The sequence below is a fragment of the Botryllus schlosseri genome, chromosome 4, assembly GCF_051294905.1.
Source record: "Botryllus schlosseri isolate E-star chromosome 4, Bs_hap1, whole genome shotgun sequence".
NCBI lineage: Eukaryota > Metazoa > Chordata > Ascidiacea > Stolidobranchia > Styelidae > Botryllus > Botryllus schlosseri.
In genome coordinates, this window is record NC_137239.1 from 20,112,774 (window position 1) to 20,138,296 (window position 25,523).

The 25,523-nt window shown below is 39.7% G+C and overlaps 1 protein-coding gene across 2 annotated transcripts in view; it reads right to left on the minus strand.

The window, feature by feature from the left end:
• Window positions 1–6,105: 6,105 nt before the first annotated feature.
• Window positions 6,106–25,523, minus strand: part of LOC145437320 (uncharacterized) — a 46,944-nt gene continuing 27,526 nt past the window's right edge. The window contains exons 5-6 of one of the 2 annotated variants that reach the window (XM_080314520.1): window positions 23,163–23,200; window positions 6,106–6,438 (exon numbers count right to left, since the gene is read on the minus strand). In XM_080314520.1, the coding sequence (XP_080170646.1) occupies window positions 6,365–6,438; window positions 23,163–23,200 (112 nt within the window). In that variant the 3' untranslated portion in view covers window positions 6,106–6,364. Of the gene's footprint in view, window positions 6,439–23,162; window positions 23,334–25,523 lie in introns of both variants that reach the window. The other variant, XM_080314521.1, reaches the window with a different exon arrangement.

Here is a 25,523-nt window from a genome sequence, read left to right on the forward strand (position 1 = left end):
TCGAAGAAGTCGCCAACTGATTTTTTTTTCGACCTTTGCGCGATTTACCTCAAATTCACGCTGGTTTCTCTAAATATAGGCCAAATTTCATATTTTTGAATTCTCTCATCAACACTCAACAGTCATAACCTTTCATGCCATCAAACAATCTGTTAGGGTTGCTGGCATCCCGGTTGGATTTTGTGATATGACGATAAGGGGGGCGCGAAATTCTTCACTATTACAAAGGGGTGCGAGTCTAAAAAAAGGTTGGGAACCACTGTTTTAAAAGCAACCGTAGTTACAGCAGTTGATTTATTTCTAATCTGACACAATCAAGGTATTTAGATACATGAGGCCCAGAAACTATGACTTAGGCATTAGTACTACCAGAGATTCTGAAACTTGCTCATTTCGCAGCCATATGCCTCTTTTTTGGATGTTGTGAGTTGCGACACCGCCAATTATAGAGTTTCTGGGCTACAGCGGGAGGAGAAATGGTACCCGACAATTGAGCATGCAGGACAATGAAAAACGGCCGTTGGGTATGAAGCACATCAGCATTCGACATTGGAGCATGTGACAATGCAACCCGAAAACTAACCGTAACCCGAACCCATCGCCAACCCTAATCTCAGTCAAATCTAATTCTAACTAAACCGTAACTTTGATTTGCGAAATGCTGAAATTGCTCAAGCGGTAAAACCGGTGAATACGGTAGGCCTATTCGAAAAAAATTGACTCTCTATATTCGCGTCTAATCATTATAACTAATACTGGACTCGGATTCAAGTTCTCGAATCACCGCACCTAACCCTACAAATGACGACAGGTATCGAAGCACCATAAAAATGAAACAATAATAGCAACTTCTAAGCGTGTCCCTTTGTAACATCATTGGGAGAAGAGAGAAAACATTACTGCTTTCATCCAATCCCGCAACTGTACCGCCTCTATTGTAATTTTCTTGCCCGTGTCGATAATTTGACATATCAATAGAATACCAACTTTATATCATAAAAGTGTTTTGATATCAGATATCAAGTATCAACACCAGCCCTTGTTACCCTGTTGAGTGACTGGATTTCAATGTTCAAACGTCGGCTTAATCATTTGTCGGCTCGTACCAATATAATTAATCAAGTTATGAATAGATCGCTTACACCTGGTTGCGAGTAAGTTTCCGCATTACCAGTCGTACATATGCAATATGGATTAGAGAACTCTATAATGGTTACATACATGAGATACCTATCGACAGTGAACGATTCGAGTTTGGCGCGCATGCCAGCCGTAACTCATTTTCTGTTACTGTCCTCGTAGATACAACTTAATCAATAGATCGGGTGGGGGGAGACGTTTAGAAAAACGCACAGGTTTGCGCAGAAGAACCCCTTGAACGGAGGAGAAAGTATAACGACCTATGCAAACACTGCAAGGTACCGGAATTCGTGGAGCACATTTTGCTGCGCTACCGTCGACTTGTTTTTATCGAACCTACTTATTCGACAGGCCCCATGATCTCGCTCAAAATTGCTGCTACACTTGCAAATATAGGCCTGCTCATTGTCTGCTGTCGCAGAGAACGTTCTATCGTGTGGTTAAAATTTGTTAACTTGTACTTCAGAATCTCTTCCCAATTGTTGGAGGTTTATTCTATACATACTCCTCTTTGGCATGTGATCCGCGTATGCGATGTCTTTAAAAAAGCCTAGAAGTGGTACAGGCTACGTGCTACTAGAGGCAGATATGGAATTAAAGTATTGGCCTGGTGGTAATGACCATTGCAGTCGAAAAGCACAAATAACAACAAGACAACAACTTTGACTATAGTCTTCATCTTGTCCCAATAGTTCATGCTCTTCTACCTGCCAAATTCGTTACCTGAATTTTTAAATATATGCTCCGTATTTCTTATTGCGATCGCCCTTTCACATCCGTGACACATCTGGCCTTACTAAATGGGGAGAAGCATTATTTTTTCACTATGATATTGATTGAACATTAGGGTTACAGTATTTTGAGATTTGAGAAAAGAGGACACTTTATACAAATCATAAAATTTATAACACCGGACGAGAAAACGGGTAATTTGAAAGTGTTTACATGAAATAAAGTTGTGTTGACTAAATATAAAAGTTCATTTTGAAGACTCGACTCCTGAGTGACCCGCTCGAACGTCCAGATTACAGATTTCGCGTCATTTATGGCGTTTTTAGTTGTTCATGTACAACCAACTTGCCTTTAAATCTACAGAGGAGGACGAATTGCTAAAAAGGAGGACATTTGGGCGTCCTCGGAGAACATTTTCGATTTCTTGAAAAAGGAGGACAAATCCTCCTATAGGAGGACGTATGGTAACCCTATTAATATGGACCAAGAGAGTGCTTAATTTATTTTCATCTTCCATGGATTGGCACAGTAGTAGTTAATATGATCGGTCGTGAGGTGCGTGGGCGTGGAGCACGGTGACCCTTTTGACCCCCCCTCTCGGTCGTGATTCGCCATTGTGTCTTATGGGGTCTCTCGCACGGTAACCCTTCTCGGAATAGAGATCGCTCACACAGTGCCTCGAAAACTCGTGTTGGTGAGTCGTACTTTCGGGTTTAGGCATCTCTCACACGGTGATTCTTCCAGGTATAGGCATCTCTCACATGGTGCCTCGAAAACTCGTGTTGGCAAGTCGTACTTGTGGGCATAGGCATCTCTCGCATGGTGTTGAATATGTATCAAGTAGATTGATCACGTGATTAAGTAGATTGATCACGTGATTGATCCTTAGTCAATGTGTATATTCCAAATTATTATATATGACCGATTCGAGGTAATCCTAACGTTTACGGTGAGTGCGACTTCAATATATCGATATTCTTATGGGTGCGGCGGTGATTCGTACTTTCGGGTATAGGCTGCGACGGCATGTCGTACTTTCAGCAAAAAGGTGTGAAATAGTTTGCGAAATCTAGGAATCAGTCACTTGGTAATATGTTGGTAATTAGTTTGCCACAGAGCCGGCGTAGACGGCGCTTCGAATATCAACAATAGCCACGCTCACAAACTAACACTTCAAATAGGTGTGAAATATATTACAAACCCCGCGATCGCTGACATGATAATGGCTCGGACGTAGCCATCTTTCGTGACTTGGTGTTACAGATCGCTCACGCGGTGAAATTTTAGTAATCAGCATGTCACAGAACTGGATTTCGCCAGTAAGATTTAATAAGTAACGAATAACAGAACCGTCGCAGACGGTGATTCGAATACCGACAAATACTCACTTATTTCTGCTCTAACCCTAATCCTTTGCGATGTTAGCGCTCATTCAAAAAGGTGTGAAATTTTTGTAAAATCCCATGGTCGCTGACAAGATAATGTTCCACTAAACAACTGAAGTTGCATCGTATCCGAATGCGTAAATTTATCACCTTGACATCGAGATTCGAAAACAACAACTTGATGCTTTATGTTCTAACTCTAGTCATTTGTGAGTTAATCCTTTTCACGATCAAACTCACTACACAAATCAAGTTGATTCGTATTTGAATGTTTTAATTCGGTACAACTCGAATCCTTTGAGAAATCCTTTTAACGCGATCTGTTGAATCGAACGTAACCTGAATATTACTGACGCCAACATTCAGCCGCATCAGATTATTCACACATTCCGCGCCGCTGTTTTCACACGTATAGAATCAATACCAACTAACTCTACAAGAATCAAGAATCACAAGTATGCACATTATACAGTATTGTATTTATCAACTTGAAATCAAACTCTTAACAAAAACACGCATCTTATCACTTGCCAGTGACAGTTTGTCACCAACGAATGCAAATTGATCATGATATTACAATATACGCTTTCGTCAACATAACGACTTGGCACAGGAGAAACACTTTCACGTTATTCAATAACTCGATTCGCGAGACTTGTTACTTGTACGTGGTACCGTTGATGTGCAAACTATGACAACCATTTTGTACGATAGTATGTTTTAGTTGTATTGTTGTGAGGACAATCATATGATGACTAAGCACTTTTCGTTAGCAAAGTAAATTGTTTTGCGCGCGCGTTAGATTTGTGGAACGTAAGTCGAATACATACTCTTTTGTGGTAGGTCTCTCAAGCTGTGACCATGGTTTTGTTTTTGAAAGGTGTATCCATATCGATATATTATTTTCTAAAAGTCGAACTCGACAGATATGATGAATGTGTAGGACTTATGATAAACATTATACTTATACAACTTTATTACAAGAACTATGATATTTCTGTAAGTACTATAGTTGTGTGTTGTATTATATGAATATTTAGATGCGTGACCATTAGGGTTGTCCAAAATTTGGAAAATCTCAAAAAAGATGCGTATCCATGTCTCATTCTGTAGATTATTGATAAAAAAACGTCAATGAACCTGCAATAAGCTCGCAGGAAAGTCGTTAACATTTGTCTAAATGCGTTTGAAAGTAGCTGCCGTAGAGTGGGCGTATTAGCGACCATAGAACAGCGAGAAGACTAGTAATCACGAAATCACGTCTCTTGAATGGTTAATCAGCTATGATTGAATGATTACGACCACAGCGGCTTGCTGATTATGTGCTTCTATTAGTTCAAGAAGTTCGCTAACGGCAATGATTCTGTAAGCGCATTGAACCTTGGTGATTTAATAATGTTATGAGACACCTGATCACTGAATGTTTTAGTGTTAAAACTAGATAACGATAGGTTCAGAGCAACAATAGCCTCTTGTAGGCATGACAGAGGTGAAACAACGAATGCTTGTGAACTTATAGAACTAAGTATAGATCCAAGAAATACCTATCTGATATGCTTGAGATTATGCCAAGTGGTCCAGCTTTTCCGGGTGCAGGTAAGGTATATTAGTCATCGCCAAACTGGTGCAGCACAATATGTGAGATGGATTCTGGACACAATGCTTTATGCTCAGAAGATATGTGGACCGACCAGGTAGCTTACATTGGAACTCTGAAGAAGTGTAACTACCGCACCGCTTCAATACATTCTTTTTTATGTCCATGTCTGGTTTGATTCAAGCATTAGTCCTGATGCAGCCGGTGATGATCTAAGATTCATTATGGACATGCTAAGTAATGCAAGGGAACTGTCTTTTTGCTGGTCCTACCAGCATAATCTATGCTAACCTTTAGACCTCTTTCCGCGGCATCATTGAGGACTTTGACAGCACTCGCGGGTTTGATTCATTACGCTGCAAGAATCTGACAAGTGCCAAGCATAAATGGCTGATTCACCCAGCCCTTGCAGCATTCATGACTTTAATTATATACCACGACAAGAGCCTAATAAGATCAGACAAAGTAGTGTCAACGTCAAGCTTTATAATTGTATTCAATCATGGTACATCCCCTCTGAAACTAGAACTCCGTTCGCAACTTGCATAAGCGCCTTTGCAATATTTCTTCTCGTGTTTTTGTGCTTTCCTCGATGAAAACAAGGCATACAGGCTACAACGGTTATTTTCACAATAAACCATCCAGTCGTGTATTTAAAGTTTTTGTGCAGCAGCTATTCTTTGTTCATCATGTTTTTCGTCACTCAACATGTTCTGAATTAATCTTAAACCAATATCTGCGGGCCAACCTACAATGCGCTTACAGAATCACCGTCGTTAGCCGACTCCGTGACCAGCTGATCAGCAAGCCACCACCATCGTGATCATCGAAGCATAGCAGATTAGCCAATCAAACGCCGTGATTTCGTGATTATTAGTCTGCTTGCCGTTCTCAGGGATATTTAGATATCCCTGGAGAGACCCATAAGACACAATGGCGAATCACGACCGAGAGGGGGGGTCAAAAGGGTCACCGTGCCAACAGGAGTCTCGAGGCACCGTGCGAGAGGGCCCATAAGAACTCCACGCACCTTACGACCGACCATACTAACTACTCACAGTTTGTATCGAAACGCAAATCGTGATCATGAAAATAACGTGCATATTTTACACATGATAGAAATTGTCGCCGGTAAATATGTAATTGAAGTGTATACAATGGCATTTTTATGAGTACGCAGCTGGAAGAGCTGGCATTATTATGAGTACGCAGCTGGACCTAACTGAATATATCAGTGCTCAGAAAGTTGCTACGATCTCCAACGCTATGTCGTTAGCTGCGAATACATTCAGCTCTCTAGATTCCGTTGATCTGGGCATCCGAATAATTATCACTTGGTATCGTACGTTTCGAAGTTCGTGACCTATTCCATAATCAGCAATTGCTTGTCGTCTTCATTCCGTGCTGGTCGCTTTCATTCAAGAGACAAGAAGTTATTTGTCAGACTTGATCCCGTCCCTCAGACTGTTGTTTTTTCTGCGGAATTTCACATATCGAACGCGCCCTCTCATTAGCACATGTCAACGGCTACTGCTACGGCGATTGGAATGAACCAGGTGATGATGTGGTGTGATAGGCTCTGGTCTGTAGAAGGTCATGAAAATATTATGCATGTGGTTGATTGATTGCATATATTTTAGTACAGGCCGCACAAATTAGGTAGATACCAATCGATAAGTAGGCTACTCATATATTATGTGTTTGTCACATCCCATTATCATATTAAGGGATGTGAACAAAGCTTAAGTCTTTTGATTTGGACCCAAGCTAACAACCTGGCATATCGTGGCGACATATGAGAGAGAGAGAGAGAGAGAGAGAGAGAGAGAGAGAGAGAGAGAGAGAGAGAGAGAGAGAGAGAGGGAGAGAGGGAGAGAGAGACTGATCGCCCCCTTTTGAAGCTCCACACCGATCAACGCCCCCCAAATATTGAGAACCAAGAAAGGGGTATACAAGCTGGGATCATCGGCGAATGAAAAAAAGGTCAACTTTTCGGCTCGACCTGGAAATTACACTTTTGCAGCTAAATTTTCGTGAGTTGACTAAAAAAAGTTCCAACTTGACTCCAATCAGGACCATAACAAAACTTCGTCAGCCCCCCAAACGTTGGTCTTGGGTCCCCATAGCGCGATAAACCAAACCCTAGACCCCACTCAGCCAGTGGGCTTTTTGTCGCTACATATCAGCTATACCCTATTTCATGTACTGTTTGGTGAGTCACCGTATCGCCTAAACGCGCGAAGCGCGACAAATTTATATGATTTATGTTTGAATCGGTCAATGTGGTCGGGAATTGCATATATTATATATTGCTATTAATTTTCTATCCTCACTCTGCTCACGTAATCAGATTTACCGGTAAAGCTGAGTGTGGTGAGTAGTTATATAGATCGGTCGCACGCGGCTATGGGGTTCTTATGGGCGGGGTGGCATGCTAACGAGAAACCGGGGGTGGCATGCTAACGTTTTCGTCTTATGGCGGGGGTGGCATGCTAACGTTTTCGTCTTATGGTGGGGGTGGCATGCTAACGTTTTCGTCTTATGGCGGGGGTGTCATGCTAACGTTTTCGTCTTATGGGTGCGGTCGCATGATAACGCGAAACTCGTGGTGACATGCTAACGTTTTCGTCTTATGGGTGCGGTCGCATGATAACGCGAAACTCGTGGTGGCATGCTAATGTTTTTAGGTATACGTGCGGCGACATGCTAACGACGATAAATGTGTCTGTCATGTATTCTTACGGGATCTGTGGCGACTCGCCATGTGTTCTTGCGGTCGTGATTCGTACTTTCAGGCATCTCTCGCGTGGTGTTGAATATGTACGAGTCACCAACAATAACCGCGCGGACGGAAACGTGACTTGTTGTGAGGATTAAGCAGTGCGACCTATATTTCGAATGACCTGCGCGCTGAATTGTTTCCGTGCAGTCGCTACTATCGATTATTACACTAGACCGGTCAGTGTGAAATAGTTTGATCGTAAATTATGATATATGATGTCGTAGTTTAGTCGTGTCAAATGACCGATCGTGTTCTCTTTCCTCTCTATTGATTGCTAGCTGAATAATACTTTCGGCTTATTCGCTGTTTCGCGCCTACAGAATAGTCTGCTGTTCACAACCACAACAAGAATCACAAGTATACACATTTACACATTCGTTTATTACTCTGAAATCAAACTCTTCACAAAAGCACGTACAATCGTATCATTCACTTTTTATCATCCCCAAAATTATTCAAGTATTCCTTGACTGAAAATCTACCACGGAGCCGGCGTAGACGGTGACTCGAATACCAACAATAGCCGCGTTCACAAACTAACACTCCAAAAAGGTGTGAAATATTCTCTACAAGCGCTCACAAGATAACACATAAGAATAGCCATCTCTCGTGGTTTGATGTTACAAAGGTAGGAATTACGCACAAGTAATATTTTGATAATTAGTTTGCCACAGAGCCGGCGTAGACGGCGATTCGAATATCAACAATAGCCGCGTTCACAAACCAACACTTCAAAAAACGTGTGAAATAGGTTACAAATCCCACGATCGCTCACAAGATAACACCAAAGACATAGCCATTTCTCGCGTCTTGTCATTACATACATCCCAATCGCTACAGTGTAATATGTCGGCGGTTGTTACTATCAAGTAATAAGTAATGAATAACAGTACCAGCGCAGACCGTGATTCGAAAACCAACAATTTGACACTTGCACGCGATCGCTATATGTTTTGACACTTTGGAACAGTCGTTGACTTTGCGTGATAAGAATCATGCGAATATTCAAGCAATGCATCAATTTGACAACTTGAAATGAAACTTGCTACACAGCTCAAGTTGATTCGTATCTGAATGTGTTAATTCGGTACAATTCTAATTTGAGAAATCTTTTTAACGTGATCTTTTGATTCGACCGTAACCTGAATATTACTGACGGCGACTTTCAGTCACATTGAATTATTCACACATTCGCGCCGCTGTTTTCACACCTATAGAATCAATACCAACTATAACTCTACAAGAATCAAGAATCACAAGTATGTGCATTATACAGTTATTGTCTTTGTCAACTTGAAATCCAACTCTTAATACAAACACGCATCTTATCACTTGTCACCTCTATCATGAAAATCCTCGAACCTGTATTATTAAGAATGTTATAGTACGGCGTCGGAATCCGTTCGCGAGATGTACTAAAGGTAAATTCAGATAATCCAAAATGAAATATTAGGACTTTGACATAATCTGAATTGAAAGAGATTGACAAACATAACTACCAACTTTCACCCAGTCACATTTCGAAATTATACGCATATTGATTTGAAACAAGTAATGAAATATTACAACTATATTCGCGATCGGACTTTCCGTTTGGCAAAGATAGTTTCAGAAATATTATCACTATGACATCTCAACATTTTAACATCTTACCATACACAAAAGAGTAAAATACAAAAACCTTGTCAAGTCAATCCGTTTGTAACTCACCGAACCAAAGCAAAAAGTGTCCATACGAAAAGTAGGCAAGACTATCCAAGTAATTACTACAACCCACAAACATATCAAGTTCGGTTTTAGGCATATACCACCAACTCGTCTTTTTTTTTTTGTTCAACTGTAAAAGTCGTTACTATGCCGCAAGACAAAGAAATTACTATGCGGTATATTTTGTAAGACAAAAGTAATTACTTCTCGATGTCGGCGACTTGAGATTAACATAATATATTTGAGTATACGACATTCGAAAGTATGACCATCGTAGTTTCTTACAATCGAACGCAGGTGTTATATCGAAAATTATCGTGATGTGAACATAAGGATTGTCACATCGATTTAACATATGAGATTTTGTAATGGTCTATCATGACTTGATTATTAAATTTTTCGCGTTAATTAGACCCGGTGTTGTGGTAAAGGTTATTATGACAGCAACAAACTTTTCAGTGCCGTTGTTATTAACATATTGAGTTGTAAAACTATGCGTGTCTGAAATGTTCTTGAATGGAAAATTATTCCACCTTGGTACATATCACCCTGCGTATCGCGGATATCAGAAAATATTTTACAAATGTATTTGTCTCCACTAACCAAGACTAAAGAAGAAACAACAATTTCCTTTGTTAAACAATAACCGGTACAATACTTTATCATCATAATCAGCAGTGAGAATTGAAACACTTTCGCACATTATCCGGTGTCAAGATATCACACTAGGTGAATTGACATACCGCCGCTTGATTAATACCTAATCCATTCGCACCATTTCACATACTTTGATCATTACAAAAGTAAATTGGAATATGTTTGCTAGATGCATTCAATTCAGTTAGAAATGTCTGGTACACAACAATCGTAATATCAAGGAAGTACTTGCTACGCTGTAATTCACTTAACGTGTTTTGTATTGTTGTTCATTTGTAGTATTGATTGTTTTTGAACCCCCAAATAATAATTCCCGACATGAAACCAAACCGCTGAAAGTCGTTACCATCACAACGAAACAATTTGTACGATGTTTGTCAAATGCATCCTATAGTTAGGTGTACTAGAATTATTTGTGTAACACATACGCCGACAATGCAATCGAAAATTTTTCCGTTGTCATTCGCTAAAGTAAATGTCATCACAATACTCATCAAGCTGTCATCTGTAAATCAAGATTACATCCAACTTGTAACTGTATCGTTTAACTACCGGGTTGCATCAGTTTGCTATTTTTGTCATTTAGTGACTGCTGAACATACCAAACGATACACATTCACTTACGAAATACTGTGTTGGTCGTAATTTCCATCATCGTGATAATCGAAGTACATTTGTTTCGAATTCGTAACAGCCGACTATGCCACGACGATTTTTGGAAAAGTTATGCTTGGAAGATTGGTTGTATATCACGAAAAATAATTACCACTCATATTGATACTGTTACTCCATTGACCGGTATTTTCAAACGAGTAAAATTTATTACTTGAGTTACTCCGCTTACTATATTCAAATGTAAACACAGCTGTCTTTCAACATCACAAAGACATCGATATAAAGTATACAATCAAACGCAACAAGTTTTACTTTTGTAGGACACTAATTATTATTCCACGCATCTCATTTCATACTAAGTGTATATGAAAGATGTTCATGGTACACGAATATATTCGCTCATGCTACGAACATACGCAATGATTGGTGACGCTTTCACACTATTTCGATTTAGTGTAACAAAAACAACAACAACAATTTTCACTCTCTTGACTTACGAAAACAACAGACGAACCTTCATTCAATATTTTGTTTTTGTCAACAAGTTACTTTTTTCATGAGACCCCCACTACTCTTACAAAAGTACGAAAGATATTTACATCACACAAAGTAATCAACTTTACTCGATATTCTCACATTACGAAACTAAAGAATGGTTGGTTTGACTCTACAAACTGTTTCGTTACCTCAAGACCTTTATTGTCTGAATGGTTGTTCATGTGTCTTAAGAACCGAATAGTTCAACACAGCACTAGTACCAACAGAAACATCAGAGTTGTTTACACAAAAGTTTGTATGTGTACAGTATGCGAATACCATGTGTAAGTCCAGCACAATTGCGGTATCCATCCGAGTTTAGTCAACACAAATTTATTACAACGGAGCCACGTAAACTTTCGTGAAAGAAAAGCATACTCACTTCCAGAGGGTTATTTCAACGCCATAGCAGTACTCCAACAACAAAGTACATATGTTTTCTAGTCACCGTCCTTACATATTTCACATAGATCAATCTACTTTGCTAACGAAAAGTGCTGAGTCACCACATGATTACCCTCACAACAAAACAGCTAGAAGATATTATCATACAAAAATATTCCTAACCCTTTGCGCACCAGTGACAAATCATATAACAAACATTTTTTGTGAGGTGAATTGTTGTTCAGTGTCAAGTCTACCTGTTGAAACGTACATTAAAACAACGCAGTCACAATTCAATTAAAACCGCGAATCTATTTTCATTTCGTCACATACAGAAAAATAAATTTTAATTTCCCAAAACATACTTGTAGTCAAGAAATATTTTTATTAATCAAAATCATCGACTTCTGTTTACGGTGTTAGTGTGTGCATGTCATACACGTGGGGACCGTATTAAAATGGACACGACACGACTGAATGTAAGGAGATAGAAGTCTATCGCATAGATTTACATGTGGTCTTCGCTACGGTTTCAAAAAACGAATCATCTCTTTTGCGTTGATCTAGACCGAGCAAGTTAGTTAATGGCCATGATTGTGTTTGTCATATGCGAATGATAGGGTTACTGTCAAATCTACATACAACATCCTTCTGGTACTCAAAATAAAAATTTCATTCTCTCCCTTCGTAGTCATATACCGCCAACTCGGCTTTTTTGTTCATCGACAGCGGCGTTTAACAAGACCAACGACACTGAACCCACGACGTTTACCTATGTAAAATTACCACTTTCACTTGACAGTCCGTCGTTTACCTGGCTAAACATATCATTTTCCTTTGGAGATCTGATGTTTACCCAGAGTAACAAACCCCTTTTCCTTTGGAAATCAATTTTTTCCCTGGATAACAAACCTTTTTCACTTGGAAATATATTTTTTCTCTGGGTAACAAACCTTTTTCACTTGGAAATATATTTTTTTCTCTGGTTAACAAACCTTTTTCACTTGGAAATATATTTTTTCTCTGGGCAACAAACCTTTTCCCCCGGGTAACAAACCTTTTTCCCTGAGTAACAAGCCATTTTCACTTGGTGGGTCGTCGTTTACCTGAGTAAAAATATCATTTTCCTTTGGAGATCTGGCGTTTACCCAGTGGAACAATACATTTTCTCTTGGTCATCTAGCTTTTCCTAGAGTAACTAATCATTTCTCCTGGGTAACAAACCCTTTTCGTCTGGAAAACTATCATTTACCCGAGTACCAATACCGTTTTCACTTGGAAATCTATCTTTTCCCTGGGTAACAATATCATTTTCGTTTTGAAAACTGACAACCACACCGGACAATTTGATATTTTTGTATATTGTTACAACGGGTAGTGACAAAATATACACCAACAACGACTCCGATACATTTGTCTAATCAAATATTCACTTGCTCTGATGCATCCCATCAAAATCATTGGTTACTCACATACAATAACAATGTGCTGTTGTACATCGACATGTATGTTTTCGGAATTGGCGAATAAAGGGGTTTCCGATATGTCTGTGATGTCCGGGTTCGTGCTTTGGATTTTCCAGAGTCAAAATGTCTGAATAAAACACCTCCTTGACTTTGGTAACTGGTTGATACACGGATAATGGTGTTCGGAAAACGGATGAATTTATGTTCCCCATCGCGCTAATAACTCCGGGTTACTTGTGAGTTTCCTCAGGTCTGTTTACTATATTGTGTCTTTACTGGTCAATACATGTCGCTCCAGTTAGCCGCAACCGGATCACTAATATGAGAAAGTGTGTGGGTCTGATCCGGATATTCACTCATGAACCAACGACCAATATTCAAGTAAACATGTTACAGACCGTGTTTTGTCTCCATGAAAAATACCAATGCATACACCATCACATCAAGTACTTCACGATTGTTCACAAGTATTCGCGTAAACGAGGTGTACATACAATGTGTCGGTGTACAAACATCATGGAAAACAAATTCATGTTCTCAAGTATCATCATGCGACGACTCTGTACATTCAATGTGGGCATAGATGACACACGACATGATACAATGGACAGTGCATTATGCATACCGATATATTCTCAGTCAAATATGCGAACCATACACAACCATATACCCTGATTTTCGCTGAATATCCACAACACCAACAAATCTGTACATTTCTTTTCCCTTGACCTCGACGATAGAGTTGTCGTCCCAATGTACCAATCGAGTGTATGGTTCATCAGGTGTAAAATCCAAATCAAATGTCACCAAGGTATCGTTTTTCATTTTCAATATTTCCACCGCTGCATCTTGTCTGTGTCGTAAAACCACGGTGTGGGGCCAGAGGAATCTATGGACAGTTACGCGTAGTCCCATATTTACTCGTGGATATGGTCAGGTAACGACAACGTTTTCTCAATGGGCTGTGTGGGTACAACGTTTCAATACGTAGCTGGATCAACTAGACCAAAAGTTTCCAACCGCGATTTATGTTGATCTGTCGAGTTACGAGATAGCACCCTCTTGCGGTGTGATTAACACGAAATCCGCCTTCAGCTCGCAGAGACACACCCTGGATTACATTATCTAATCGTAATCGAACTCGAGATTCACACACACACACAGAGTCCCTGTTTACGATTTCAATACGGAGTCACTGCTCACGATGTTTAGCTGGAGTCGTTATGTGGGAGTAGCGACATCCAACATATTCATCGCGTGAAAGATTGATAACGATGGTAATCACCAAATACATAAAACCAGGTGAAACACTGCGGTCTCAGCGAAAAAGTTAGCAGGTTATGACCAACGATACGCAGGGGTTGAGCGAGTTACGCAACCCGATTAAGTCGAGGTCTGGTGCACGATGCAAGTCTACATGAGAATCCGAAAAATCTTGCAAAATCAAGGTGTGAACCCGTGAAAGGGTTGTAGTCGTGTGAGATTCATTTTTCACAAGTTGGGTTGAGGCGGCTCATACTAAGATCGTGTTACGTCCAAATATGGCTGCTTGTCTGTCCCCAAGTCATCTATGCCCACATTGAATGTACAGAGTCGTCGCATGATGATACTTGAGGACATGAATTTGTTTTCCATGATGTTTGTACACCGACACATTGTATGTACACCTCGTTTACGCGAATACTTGTGAACAATCGTGAAGTACTTGATGTGATGGTGTATGCATTGGTATTTTTCATGGAGACAAAACACGGTCTGTAACATGTTTACTTGAATATTGGTCGTTGGTTCATGAGTGAATATCCGGATCAGACCCACACACTTTCTCATATTAGTGATCCGGTTGCGGCTAACTGGAGCGACATGTATTGACCAGTAAAGACACAATATAGTAAACAGACCTGGGGAAACTCACAAGTAACCCGGAGTTATTAGCGCGATGGGGAACATAAATTCATCCGTTTTCCGAACACCATTATCCGTGTATCAACCAGTTACCAAAGTCAAGGAGGTGTTTTATTCAGACATTTTGACTCTGGAAAATCCAAAGCACGAACCCGGACATCACAGACATATCGGAAACCCCTTTATTCGCCAATTCCGAAAACATACATGTCGATGTACAACAGCACATTGTTATTGTATGTGAGTAACCAATGATTTTGATGGGATGCATCAGAGCAAGTGAATATTTGATTAGACAAATGTATCGGAGTCGTTGTTGGTGTATATTTTGTCACTACCCGTTGTAACAATATACAAAAATATCAAATTGTCCGGTGTGGTTGTCAGTTTTCAAAACGAAAATGATATTGTTACCCAGGGAAAAGATAGATTTCCAAGTGAAAACGGTATTGGTACTCGGGTAAATGATAGTTTTCCAGACGAAAAGGGTTTGTTACCCAGGAGAAATGATTAGTTACTCTAGGAAAAGCTAGATGACCAAGAGAAAATGTATTGTTCCACTGGGTAAACGCCAGATCTCCAAAGGAAAATGATATTTTTACTCAGGTAAACGACGACCCACCAAGTGAAAATGGCTTGTTACTCAGGGAAAAAGGTTTGTTACCCGGGGGAAAAGGTTTGTTGCCCAGAGAAAAAATATATTTCCAAGTGAAAAAGGTTTGTTAACCAGAGAAAAAAATATATTTCCAAGTGAAAAAGGTTTGTTACCCAGAGAAAAAATATATTTCCAAGTGAAAAAGGTTTGTTATCCAGGGAAAAAATTGATTTCCAAAGGAAAAGGGGTTTGTTACTCTGGGTAAACATCAGATCTCCAAAGGAAAATGATATGTTTAGCCAGGTAAACGACGGACTGTCAAGTGAAAGTGGTAATTTTACATAGGTAAACGTCGTGGGTTCAGTGTCGTTGGTCTTGTTAAACGCCGCTGTCGATGAACAAAAAAGCCGAGTTGGCGGTATATGACTACGAAGGGAGAGAATGAAATTTTTATTTTGAGTACCAGAAGGATGTTGTATGTAGATTTGACAGTAACCCTATCATTCGCATATGACAAACACAATCATGGCCATTAACTAACTTGCTCGGTCTAGATCAACGCAAAAGAGATGATTCGTTTTTTGAAACCGTAGCGAAGACCACATGTAAATCTATGCGATAGACTTCTATCTCCTTACATTCAGTCGTGTCGTGTCCATTTTAATACGGTCCCCACGTGTATGACATGCACACACTAACACCGTAAACAGAAGTCGATGATTTTGATTAATAAAAATATTTCTTGACTACAAGTATGTTTTGGGAAATTAAAATTTATTTTTCTGTATGTGACGAAATGAAAATAGATTCGCGGTTTTAATTGAATTGTGACTGCGTTGTTTTAATGTACGTTTCAACAGGTAGACTTGACACTGAACAACAATTCACCTCACAAAAAATGTTTGTTATATGATTTGTCACTGGTGCGCAAAGGGTTAGGAATATTTTTGTATGATAATATCTTCTAGCTGTTTTGTTGTGAGGGTAATCATGTGGTGACTCAGCACTTTTCGTTAGCAAAGTAGATTGATCTATGTGAAATATGTAAGGACGGTGACTAGAAAACATATGTACTTTGTTGTTGGAGTACTGCTATGGCGTTGAAATAACCCTCTGGAAGTGAGTATGCTTTTCTTTCGCGAAAGTTTACGTGGCTCCGTTGTAATAAATTTGTGTTGACTAAACTCGGATGGATACCGCAATTGTGCTGGACTTACACATGGTATTCGCATACTGTACACATACAAACTTTTGTGTAAACAACTCTGATGTTTCTGTTGGTACTAGTGCTGTGTTGAACTATTCGGTTCTTAAGACACATGAACAACCATTCAGACAATAAAGGTCTTGAGGTAACGAAACAGTTTGTAGAGTCAAACCAACCATTCTTTAGTTTCGTAATGTGAGAATATCGAGTAAAGTTGATTACTTTGTGTGATGTAAATATCTTTCGTACTTTTGTAAGAGTAGTGGGGGTCTCATGAAAAAAGTAACTTGTTGACAAAAACAAAATATTGAATGAAGGTTCGTCTGTTGTTTTCGTAAGTCAAGAGAGTGAAAATTGTTGTTGTTGTTTTTGTTACACTAAATCGAAATAGTGTGAAAGCGTCACCAATCATTGCGTATGTTCGTAGCATGAGCGAATATATTCGTGTACCATGAACATCTTTCATATACACTTAGTATGAAATGAGATGCGTGGAATAATAATTAGTGTCCTACAAAAGTAAAACTTGTTGCGTTTGATTGTATACTTTATATCGATGTCTTTGTGATGTTGAAAGACAGCTGTGTTTACATTTGAATATAGTAAGCGGAGTAACTCAAGTAATAAATTTTACTCGTTTGAAAATACCGGTCAATGGAGTAACAGTATCAATATGAGTGGTAATTATTTTTCGTGATATACAACCAATCTTCCAAGCATAACTTTTCCAAAAATCGTCGTGGCATAGTCGGCTGTTACGAATTCGAAACAAATGTACTTCGATTATCACGATGATGGAAATTACGACCAACACAGTATTTCGTAAGTGAATGTGTATCGTTTGGTATGTTCAGCAGTCACTAAATGACAAAAATAGCAAACTGATGCAACCCGGTAGTTAAACGATACAGTTACAAGTTGGATGTAATCTTGATTTACAGATGACAGCTTGATGAGTATTGTGATGACATTTACTTTAGCGAATGACAACGGAAAAATTTTCGATTGCATTGTCGGCGTATGTGTTACACAAATAATTCTAGTACACCTAACTATAGGATGCATTTGACAAACATCGTACAAATTGTTTCGTTGTGATGGTAACGACTTTCAGCGGTTTGGTTTCATGTCGGGAATTATTATTTGGGGGTTCAAAAACAATCAATACTACAAATGAACAACAATACAAAACACGTTAAGTGAATTACAGCGTAGCAAGTACTTCCTTGATATTACGATTGTTGTGTACCAGACATTTCTAACTGAATTGAATGCATCTAGCAAACATATTCCAATTTACTTTTGTAATGATCAAAGTATGTGAAATGGTGCGAATGGATTAGGTATTAATCAAGCGGCGGTATGTCAATTCACCTAGTGTGATATCTTGACACCGGATAATGTGCGAAAGTGTTTCAATTCTCACTGCTGATTATGATGATAAAGTATTGTACCGGTTATTGTTTAACAAAGGAAATTGTTGTTTCTTCTTTAGTCTTGGTTAGTGGAGACAAATACATTTGTAAAATATTTTCTGATATCCGCGATACGCAGGGTGATATGTACCAAGGTGGAATAATTTTCCATTCAAGAACATTTCAGACACGCATAGTTTTACAACTCAATATGTTAATAACAACGGCACTGAAAAGTTTGTTGCTGTCATAATAACCTTTACCACAACACCGGGTCTAATTAACGCGAAAAATTTAATAATCAAGTCATGATAGACCATTACAAAATCTCATATGTTAAATCGATGTGACAATCCTTATGTTCACATCACGATAATTTTCGATATAACACCTGCGTTCGATTGTAAGAAACTACGATGGTCATACTTTCGAATGTCGTATACTCAAATATATTATGTTAATCTCAAGTCGCCGACATCGAGAAGTAATTACTTTTGTCTTACAAAATATACCGCATAGTAATTTCTTTGTCTTGCGGCATAGTAACGACTTTTACAGTTGAACAAAAAAAAAAGACGAGTTGGTGGTATATGCCTAAAACCGAACTTGATATGTTTGTGGGTTGTAGTAATTACTTGGATAGTCTTGCCTACTTTTCGTATGGACACTTTTTGCTTTGGTTCGGTGAGTTACAAACGGATTGACTTGACAAGGTTTTTGTATTTTACTCTTTTGTGTATGGTAAGATGTTAAAATGTTGAGATGTCATAGTGATAATATTTCTGAAACTATCTTTGCCAAACGGAAAGTCCGATCGCGAATATAGTTGTAATATTTCATTACTTGTTTCAAATCAATATGCGTATAATTTCGAAATGTGACTGGGTGAAAGTTGGTAGTTATGTTTGTCAATCTCTTTCAATTCAGATTATGTCAAAGTCCTAATATTTCATTTTGGATTATCTGAATTTACCTTTAGTACATCTCGCGAACGGATTCCGACGCCGTACTATAACATTCTTAATAATACAGGTTCGAGGATTTTCATGATAGAGGTGACAAGTGATAAGATGCGTGTTTGTATTAAGAGTTGGATTTCAAGTTGACAAAGACAATAACTGTATAATGCACATACTTGTGATTCTTGATTCTTGTAGAGTTATAGTTGGTATTGATTCTATAGGTGTGAAAACAGCGGCGCGAATGTGTGAATAATTCAATGTGACTGAAAGTCGCCGTCAGTAATATTCAGGTTACGGTCGAATCAAAAGATCACGTTAAAAAGATTTCTCAAATTAGAATTGTACCGAATTAACACATTCAGATACGAATCAACTTGAGCTGTGTAGCAAGTTTCATTTCAAGTTGTCAAATTGATGCATTGCTTGAATATTCGCATGATTCTTATCACGCAAAGTCAACGACTGTTCCAAAGTGTCAAAACATATAGCGATCGCGTGCAAGTGTCAAATTGTTGGTTTTCGAATCACGGTCTGCGCTGGTACTGTTATTCATTACTTATTACTTGATAGTAACAACCGCCGACATATTACACTGTAGCGATTGGGATGTATGTAATGACAAGACGCGAGAAATGGCTATGTCTTTGGTGTTATCTTGTGAGCGATCGTGGGATTTGTAACCTATTTCACACGTTTTTTGAAGTGTTGGTTTGTGAACGCGGCTATTGTTGATATTCGAATCGCCGTCTACGCCGGCTCTGTGGCAAACTAATTATCAAAATATTACTTGTGCGTAATTCCTACCTTTGTAACATCAAACCACGAGAGATGGCTATTCTTATGTGTTATCTTGTGAGCGCTTGTAGAGAATATTTCACACCTTTTTGGAGTGTTAGTTTGTGAACGCGGCTATTGTTGGTATTCGAGTCACCGTCTACGCCGGCTCCGTGGTAGATTTTCAGTCAAGGAATACTTGAATAATTTTGGGGATGATAAAAAGTGAATGATACGATTGTACGTGCTTTTGTGAAGAGTTTGATTTCAGAGTAATAAACGAATGTGTAAATGTGTATACTTGTGATTCTTGTTGTGGTTGTGAACAGCAGACTATTCTGTAGGCGCGAAACAGCGAATAAGCCGAAAGTATTATTCAGCTAGCAATCAATAGAGAGGAAAGAGAACACGATCGGTCATTTGACACGACTAAACTACGACATCATATATCATAATTTACGATCAAACTATTTCACACTGACCGGTCTAGTGTAATAATCGATAGTAGCGACTGCACGGAAACAATTCAGCGCGCAGGTCATTCGAAATATAGGTCGCACTGCTTAATCCTCACAACAAGTCACGTTTCCGTCCGCGCGGTTATTGTTGGTGACTCGTACATATTCAACACCACGCGAGAGATGCCTGAAAGTACGAATCACGACCGCAAGAACACATGGCGAGTCGCCACAGATCCCGTAAGAATACATGACAGACACATTTATCGTCGTTAGCATGTCGCCGCACGTATACCTAAAAACATTAGCATGCCACCACGAGTTTCGCGTTATCATGCGACCGCACCCATAAGACGAAAACGTTAGCATGTCACCACGAGTTTCGCGTTATCATGCGACCGCACCCATAAGACGAAAACGTTAGCATGACACCCCCGCCATAAGACGAAAACGTTAGCATGCCACCCCCACCATAAGACGAAAACGTTAGCATGCCACCCCCGCCATAAGACGAAAACGTTAGCATGCCACCCCCGGTTTCTCGTTAGCATGCCACCCCGCCCATAAGAACCCCATAGCCGCGTGCGACCGATCTATATAACTACTGTGGTGTGCTGAAAAAGGTAGGATCCCTAAATAATAGTTAAGCATCTTCGGGTGGACCCGTTGTTATATTGACTTCGTTGCATGATGCTCTTTCATGACCTTCTATATCTGCTATGTCAAAATATCTGGAAATCACCAGAACGTACCAAACATAAAGACGCACATGATTTCAAATTGGTATTTCTTATCTAGCAAATAATTTTTCTCTGCGGGATGTCATTTGTCCTGTAGGGTTCAGATCGCCAGATCGCTGCTGATCGTTCGGGCATACTTCTAGGAGTCGTATGTTACATGGCCTATAACTTCATATGTCTTGGTGCGTCATGGCGCAGTAATGGCAGACGCCGAAGTTTCCATTTCATAAATCATGCGCATTTTTGTTGGGGAAAGGGTACCCCAAAATCAAGATATATAACAATATTAAATCGCGCGCAGCGCAAAATTGTTTTGACAAAGTTGCATGAATTTCTAAAACCTTACTATATAATTTATGTTAATTCACGAAATAATTTAGGGCTCCTTCGAGTTCGCCCCCCCCCAATTGGGCGGTTCGGGGTGCGGCAGTTACGGTCCTGACTCCATATAGCCGTTTTAACGCGCCATCGCCCCCTATCGCCCCCTTCCCTGTTTTTTGCTTTCTGTCGCCCCCTTCGTCCGTTTTCGCCCCCCTATCGCCCCCTAGACCGCCAAATCGCCCACGTCGGGAACCACTGGTCTACATTACATATCAACATCACACAACGAAAATGTAACATAGTGAAATGCGTCATGCATGGTATACGGGAGGCTCGATATTACAGAGTCTCAGGAGCCGAGCCACCCAGGACGGAAGCAATTATGACAGTTGATAACTAATAAATAGAACATCTCTATGTAAGCATAAAACTCTACGATTTGAAAAAACTATAGTCCTATTGCCAAACAATGTTCGGAATACAAGACAATGGATGATTAATTACCAGTATTTTAAAATACAAACCCTGCCAAATCAAAATCAGATGCCTTGAATAATTAGTACGGAACGATCAGACATAAAGTAACCTAATCAATATAAGTGAATTGTGCAATGGCGAAATTTACCCCGAGAAGACTAATTAAATGTTAAAACCTATGGGATGGATATCCTTAAGCAGCCTACTATAATTATACGGCTGCAACTCTTCGCTATCAGGTATATGTAAGCAGTTGGGCTGGGACTGCAGTTAGTAGTGAATGAACTATCGCGCCAGAAGGAATAGACCGGGAGCGGGCAACATAAGGCCCGCGGGCCGGATCCGGTCTGTGACGGGATTTCGTGCGGCCGCTGACACGGTCGTACATGATGATGTGGCCCACGCCGCCGTCTACAGGCAATGAGGCGCAAACATTTTCGATCATGAACAATAGCAAGACAAAGCGACGTTCCAATGCAACTGATGTTGATCGCATTGACGTGGCCAGAGGCGAATGGGGCCATGCCCTTTCCAAATTTTTCGAAAGTATTCGTTATATCTGTAAATAGTGGAATATTTTCGGGTAGATGGATTCAAACTAAAAAAAATATCGCGAGCTTCGCGCGATTTAGTGTCTCTACGTACGTGCCTTCATTATGAGAATACAGTATCATAAATACACTATAAAAGCCCGAGGCCGTTGGGCTGCGGGAGTTTTCAACAAAGTAATTAATAAAAATGAGTCCGCCCGAAGTGAATAATCTGCGATAAGCTCATGAATGAATGTATATTCTTATGCCATGATCAATGTTTAAAATTATAAATCTACGTGCTGTAAATTTTAGAAGAAATCACTTGCTCAGACACTCACCAATATCATTGATCAAATTAATTCATTTATGCAGAAAATTTTAGCGCTTCGCGCGACTAGAAGCCGAATGCACTCTGATCTTTTGATCACATTCATATCTCCGATTTGGGCTCGCTAGTAAATCGGTCGCCCAATCCAGATATAGTTCGCAATTGCAGGAATGTATGCGTCTCTGAACTGTATGTACAAAGGGTAGTGCCGGGTAGGATGGACTGATCTGTGGCTCTATCCCACGGAGGGCTAGTTCTCCTAAAATCATAACAAAAAATCAGGAACCCGGCCCGCCTTATGTTCATGTTGCCCTATCCGGCCCGCCGGATGGAGAAGTTGCCCGTCCCTGGAATAGACCGTACTTCAAAAGTGTAGTAAAGCTCTCCGTCAAGACATGGCATCGTCTCAATTTACGTAATATTTGGGGGTTGCATCAATTTTTACCTCCTAGAGTAGTGACACTGTCCGGAGGAGTGGCACCATCCGTACTAGATGATGTTGTTGTTGTTGTTGTGGGTGGAGGTATCAGTGAGCATTTCGTTGTGCAAAAATTTGCTGTAAACTCCGCCACACACTCCTCCTGTTCCGAACAGCTGCTGCACGAATCATTCTCAGCTGAAACACAAACATTTCCCAAATAAACGGATATATTTCTAATCTAGCTAGGTATTTATAGCTATGCATTATATAACCAATGTTTTTTGTTTTTGTTTTGTTTTGAGGTATTCATGGTATTTGCAGACTACTATGGTCCTTCACACCAGGCCAATTATCTTCATTTTTATTCCGTAGCTGTCATCCTGTAGCACGACCCACTTCTAGGCTTTTATAAGACACCGCTCACACAGATGAGATGGCGAGGAGGAGCCTAGATAAAACTACAACACTTAGGTAGGAAATCTGGAGTCGACCTCGGTCGGACTCGAACCCACAACCCATTGGTGCTGCAGCTGTGGGCTATATATGACCGATGTTGAAATTCAATCTAACATGATCAAAAACAATCAGCAAAGTTATCTGTCCGTGAAAGTAGCGCTGTCTGCTGTATAGCTGGATATAGGGTTGCATTTAAAACAAGAAGTGTGTTAAACGCTTTGTTTGTATAATCATGTGGCAATTTTGTAACTACTTGCGAAAAGCATGTACTATGAATCTTCGGACGACATACACCAGAGATAATCAACGTATTTTAGGCCTATGCCAGGGGTCTCAAGCACGCGGCCCGCGAGAGCATTTTGTGCGAAATTTTGGGTTTTCAAGTATTTGATAAAGTTTAAGTGTCACATACCTTCACTCTAAAATTGCTACAAGACATGAAACTATTCATCAAACTTCACTATCACACCATTTTCAAACGCTCCCATGCTCCCATGGACGGTCGTCTATTGCGTCACATTGCCTATTCATAATGATAAAACATGACCCGTATGGTCCGTGGTTAAAAATTGTGACGTGGACTTGTGCGGAACCATTAAAATTAAAATGACTCAAGTTGGCTCGGAATAAGCCTTAAAACCAGAAAAGGACCTGTCAGTCGGAACGCCATGACTTGGTTACAACCATGGACGCAACAAACTATTGCGCGTCATGGAGTGAAAGGAGGACACTTTTATCACATCATAAGAGTTGGTTTACCGAAATTCCAACAACTGATTTTTAAATATCTACTGGAAATCTTGTTGTGTTGACTATAAAACAAAAGTCATCACTCTGACCAGACTCACAAATGACCCGCTCGAGCGTCTGCATTACGTATTTCGCGTTATTTATACCGATTTTAAGTGGACCCTGTCCATTAGCCAAGCTGCCAAAGCTGTAAAGGGAAACGAATTTCCAGAAAGGAAGACGTTTAGGCTTCCTTGGAGGACATTTTTGATTTCCTGAAAAAGGAGGACATACGGTAACCCTATTATGGGCAGCAGTAATAGATCAAAAGCGTATTTTTCTATATGAGCAATCATTATCATTACGTTTCCCCTTTGATGTATAGGCCTAGTTAGTTATATCTAGGGCCCCTTTATCCCTTTAATTATCTCTAATTAAAGTTGACCAGTAACCTATCAGTGCGCTCGTTCGGCTATGACATGAGCAATAGCCTATGCTTATCAAGAGCATACGAGAAACCTGGATTAGGCAAAACTACATGCTCAAATGCCGTGATATCATATCAAACTTTGTAAAATTCTAAAATATTCTACCTATTAGTCGTGACACGTAAAATGTCCACTAGCGACAAACCTATAATGCGACATATATTATGATGGCATCATGCATTTTTCCTCTCGCATATTGTCTATATCTCATAAATTTTACAAATTATGCTTACTCTGACCAAGTACAACAAATTTATTCAAATATTTTTAAATTTTTTTTTTTGTGCCAGGCGTGAATTGATGCAATATTAAATCTTATTTTCACGATGTGTGTGGAATATCAGTCCGGAACATTCCGTCAAGTAGGACCTACATTGAATACCCATTAATGCTGCGGCCCGCGGCGTTATTAAAAATTTGGGAATGAGCCCGTGAGTACATTTGAGTTTGAGACCCCTGATTTACAGTCGTACACGATGATTGGAACCCTCGACTGCTTTGTAGGCTAAGCTGTTATAGCACGTATTCCTTGACCCAAAAAACATACATTTAGATACCAAAATAAAGTCAATAGCAGCATTAGGCCCAGAGATAATCGCAAATGTAGATTTCAAATGTCGGCCATTTTGAAATCCAATATGGCGGACATAAAGAGAGAATTCCCATTGGCTCAATATCTGAAAATGTTCGCAACATGTTAATATACATGTGT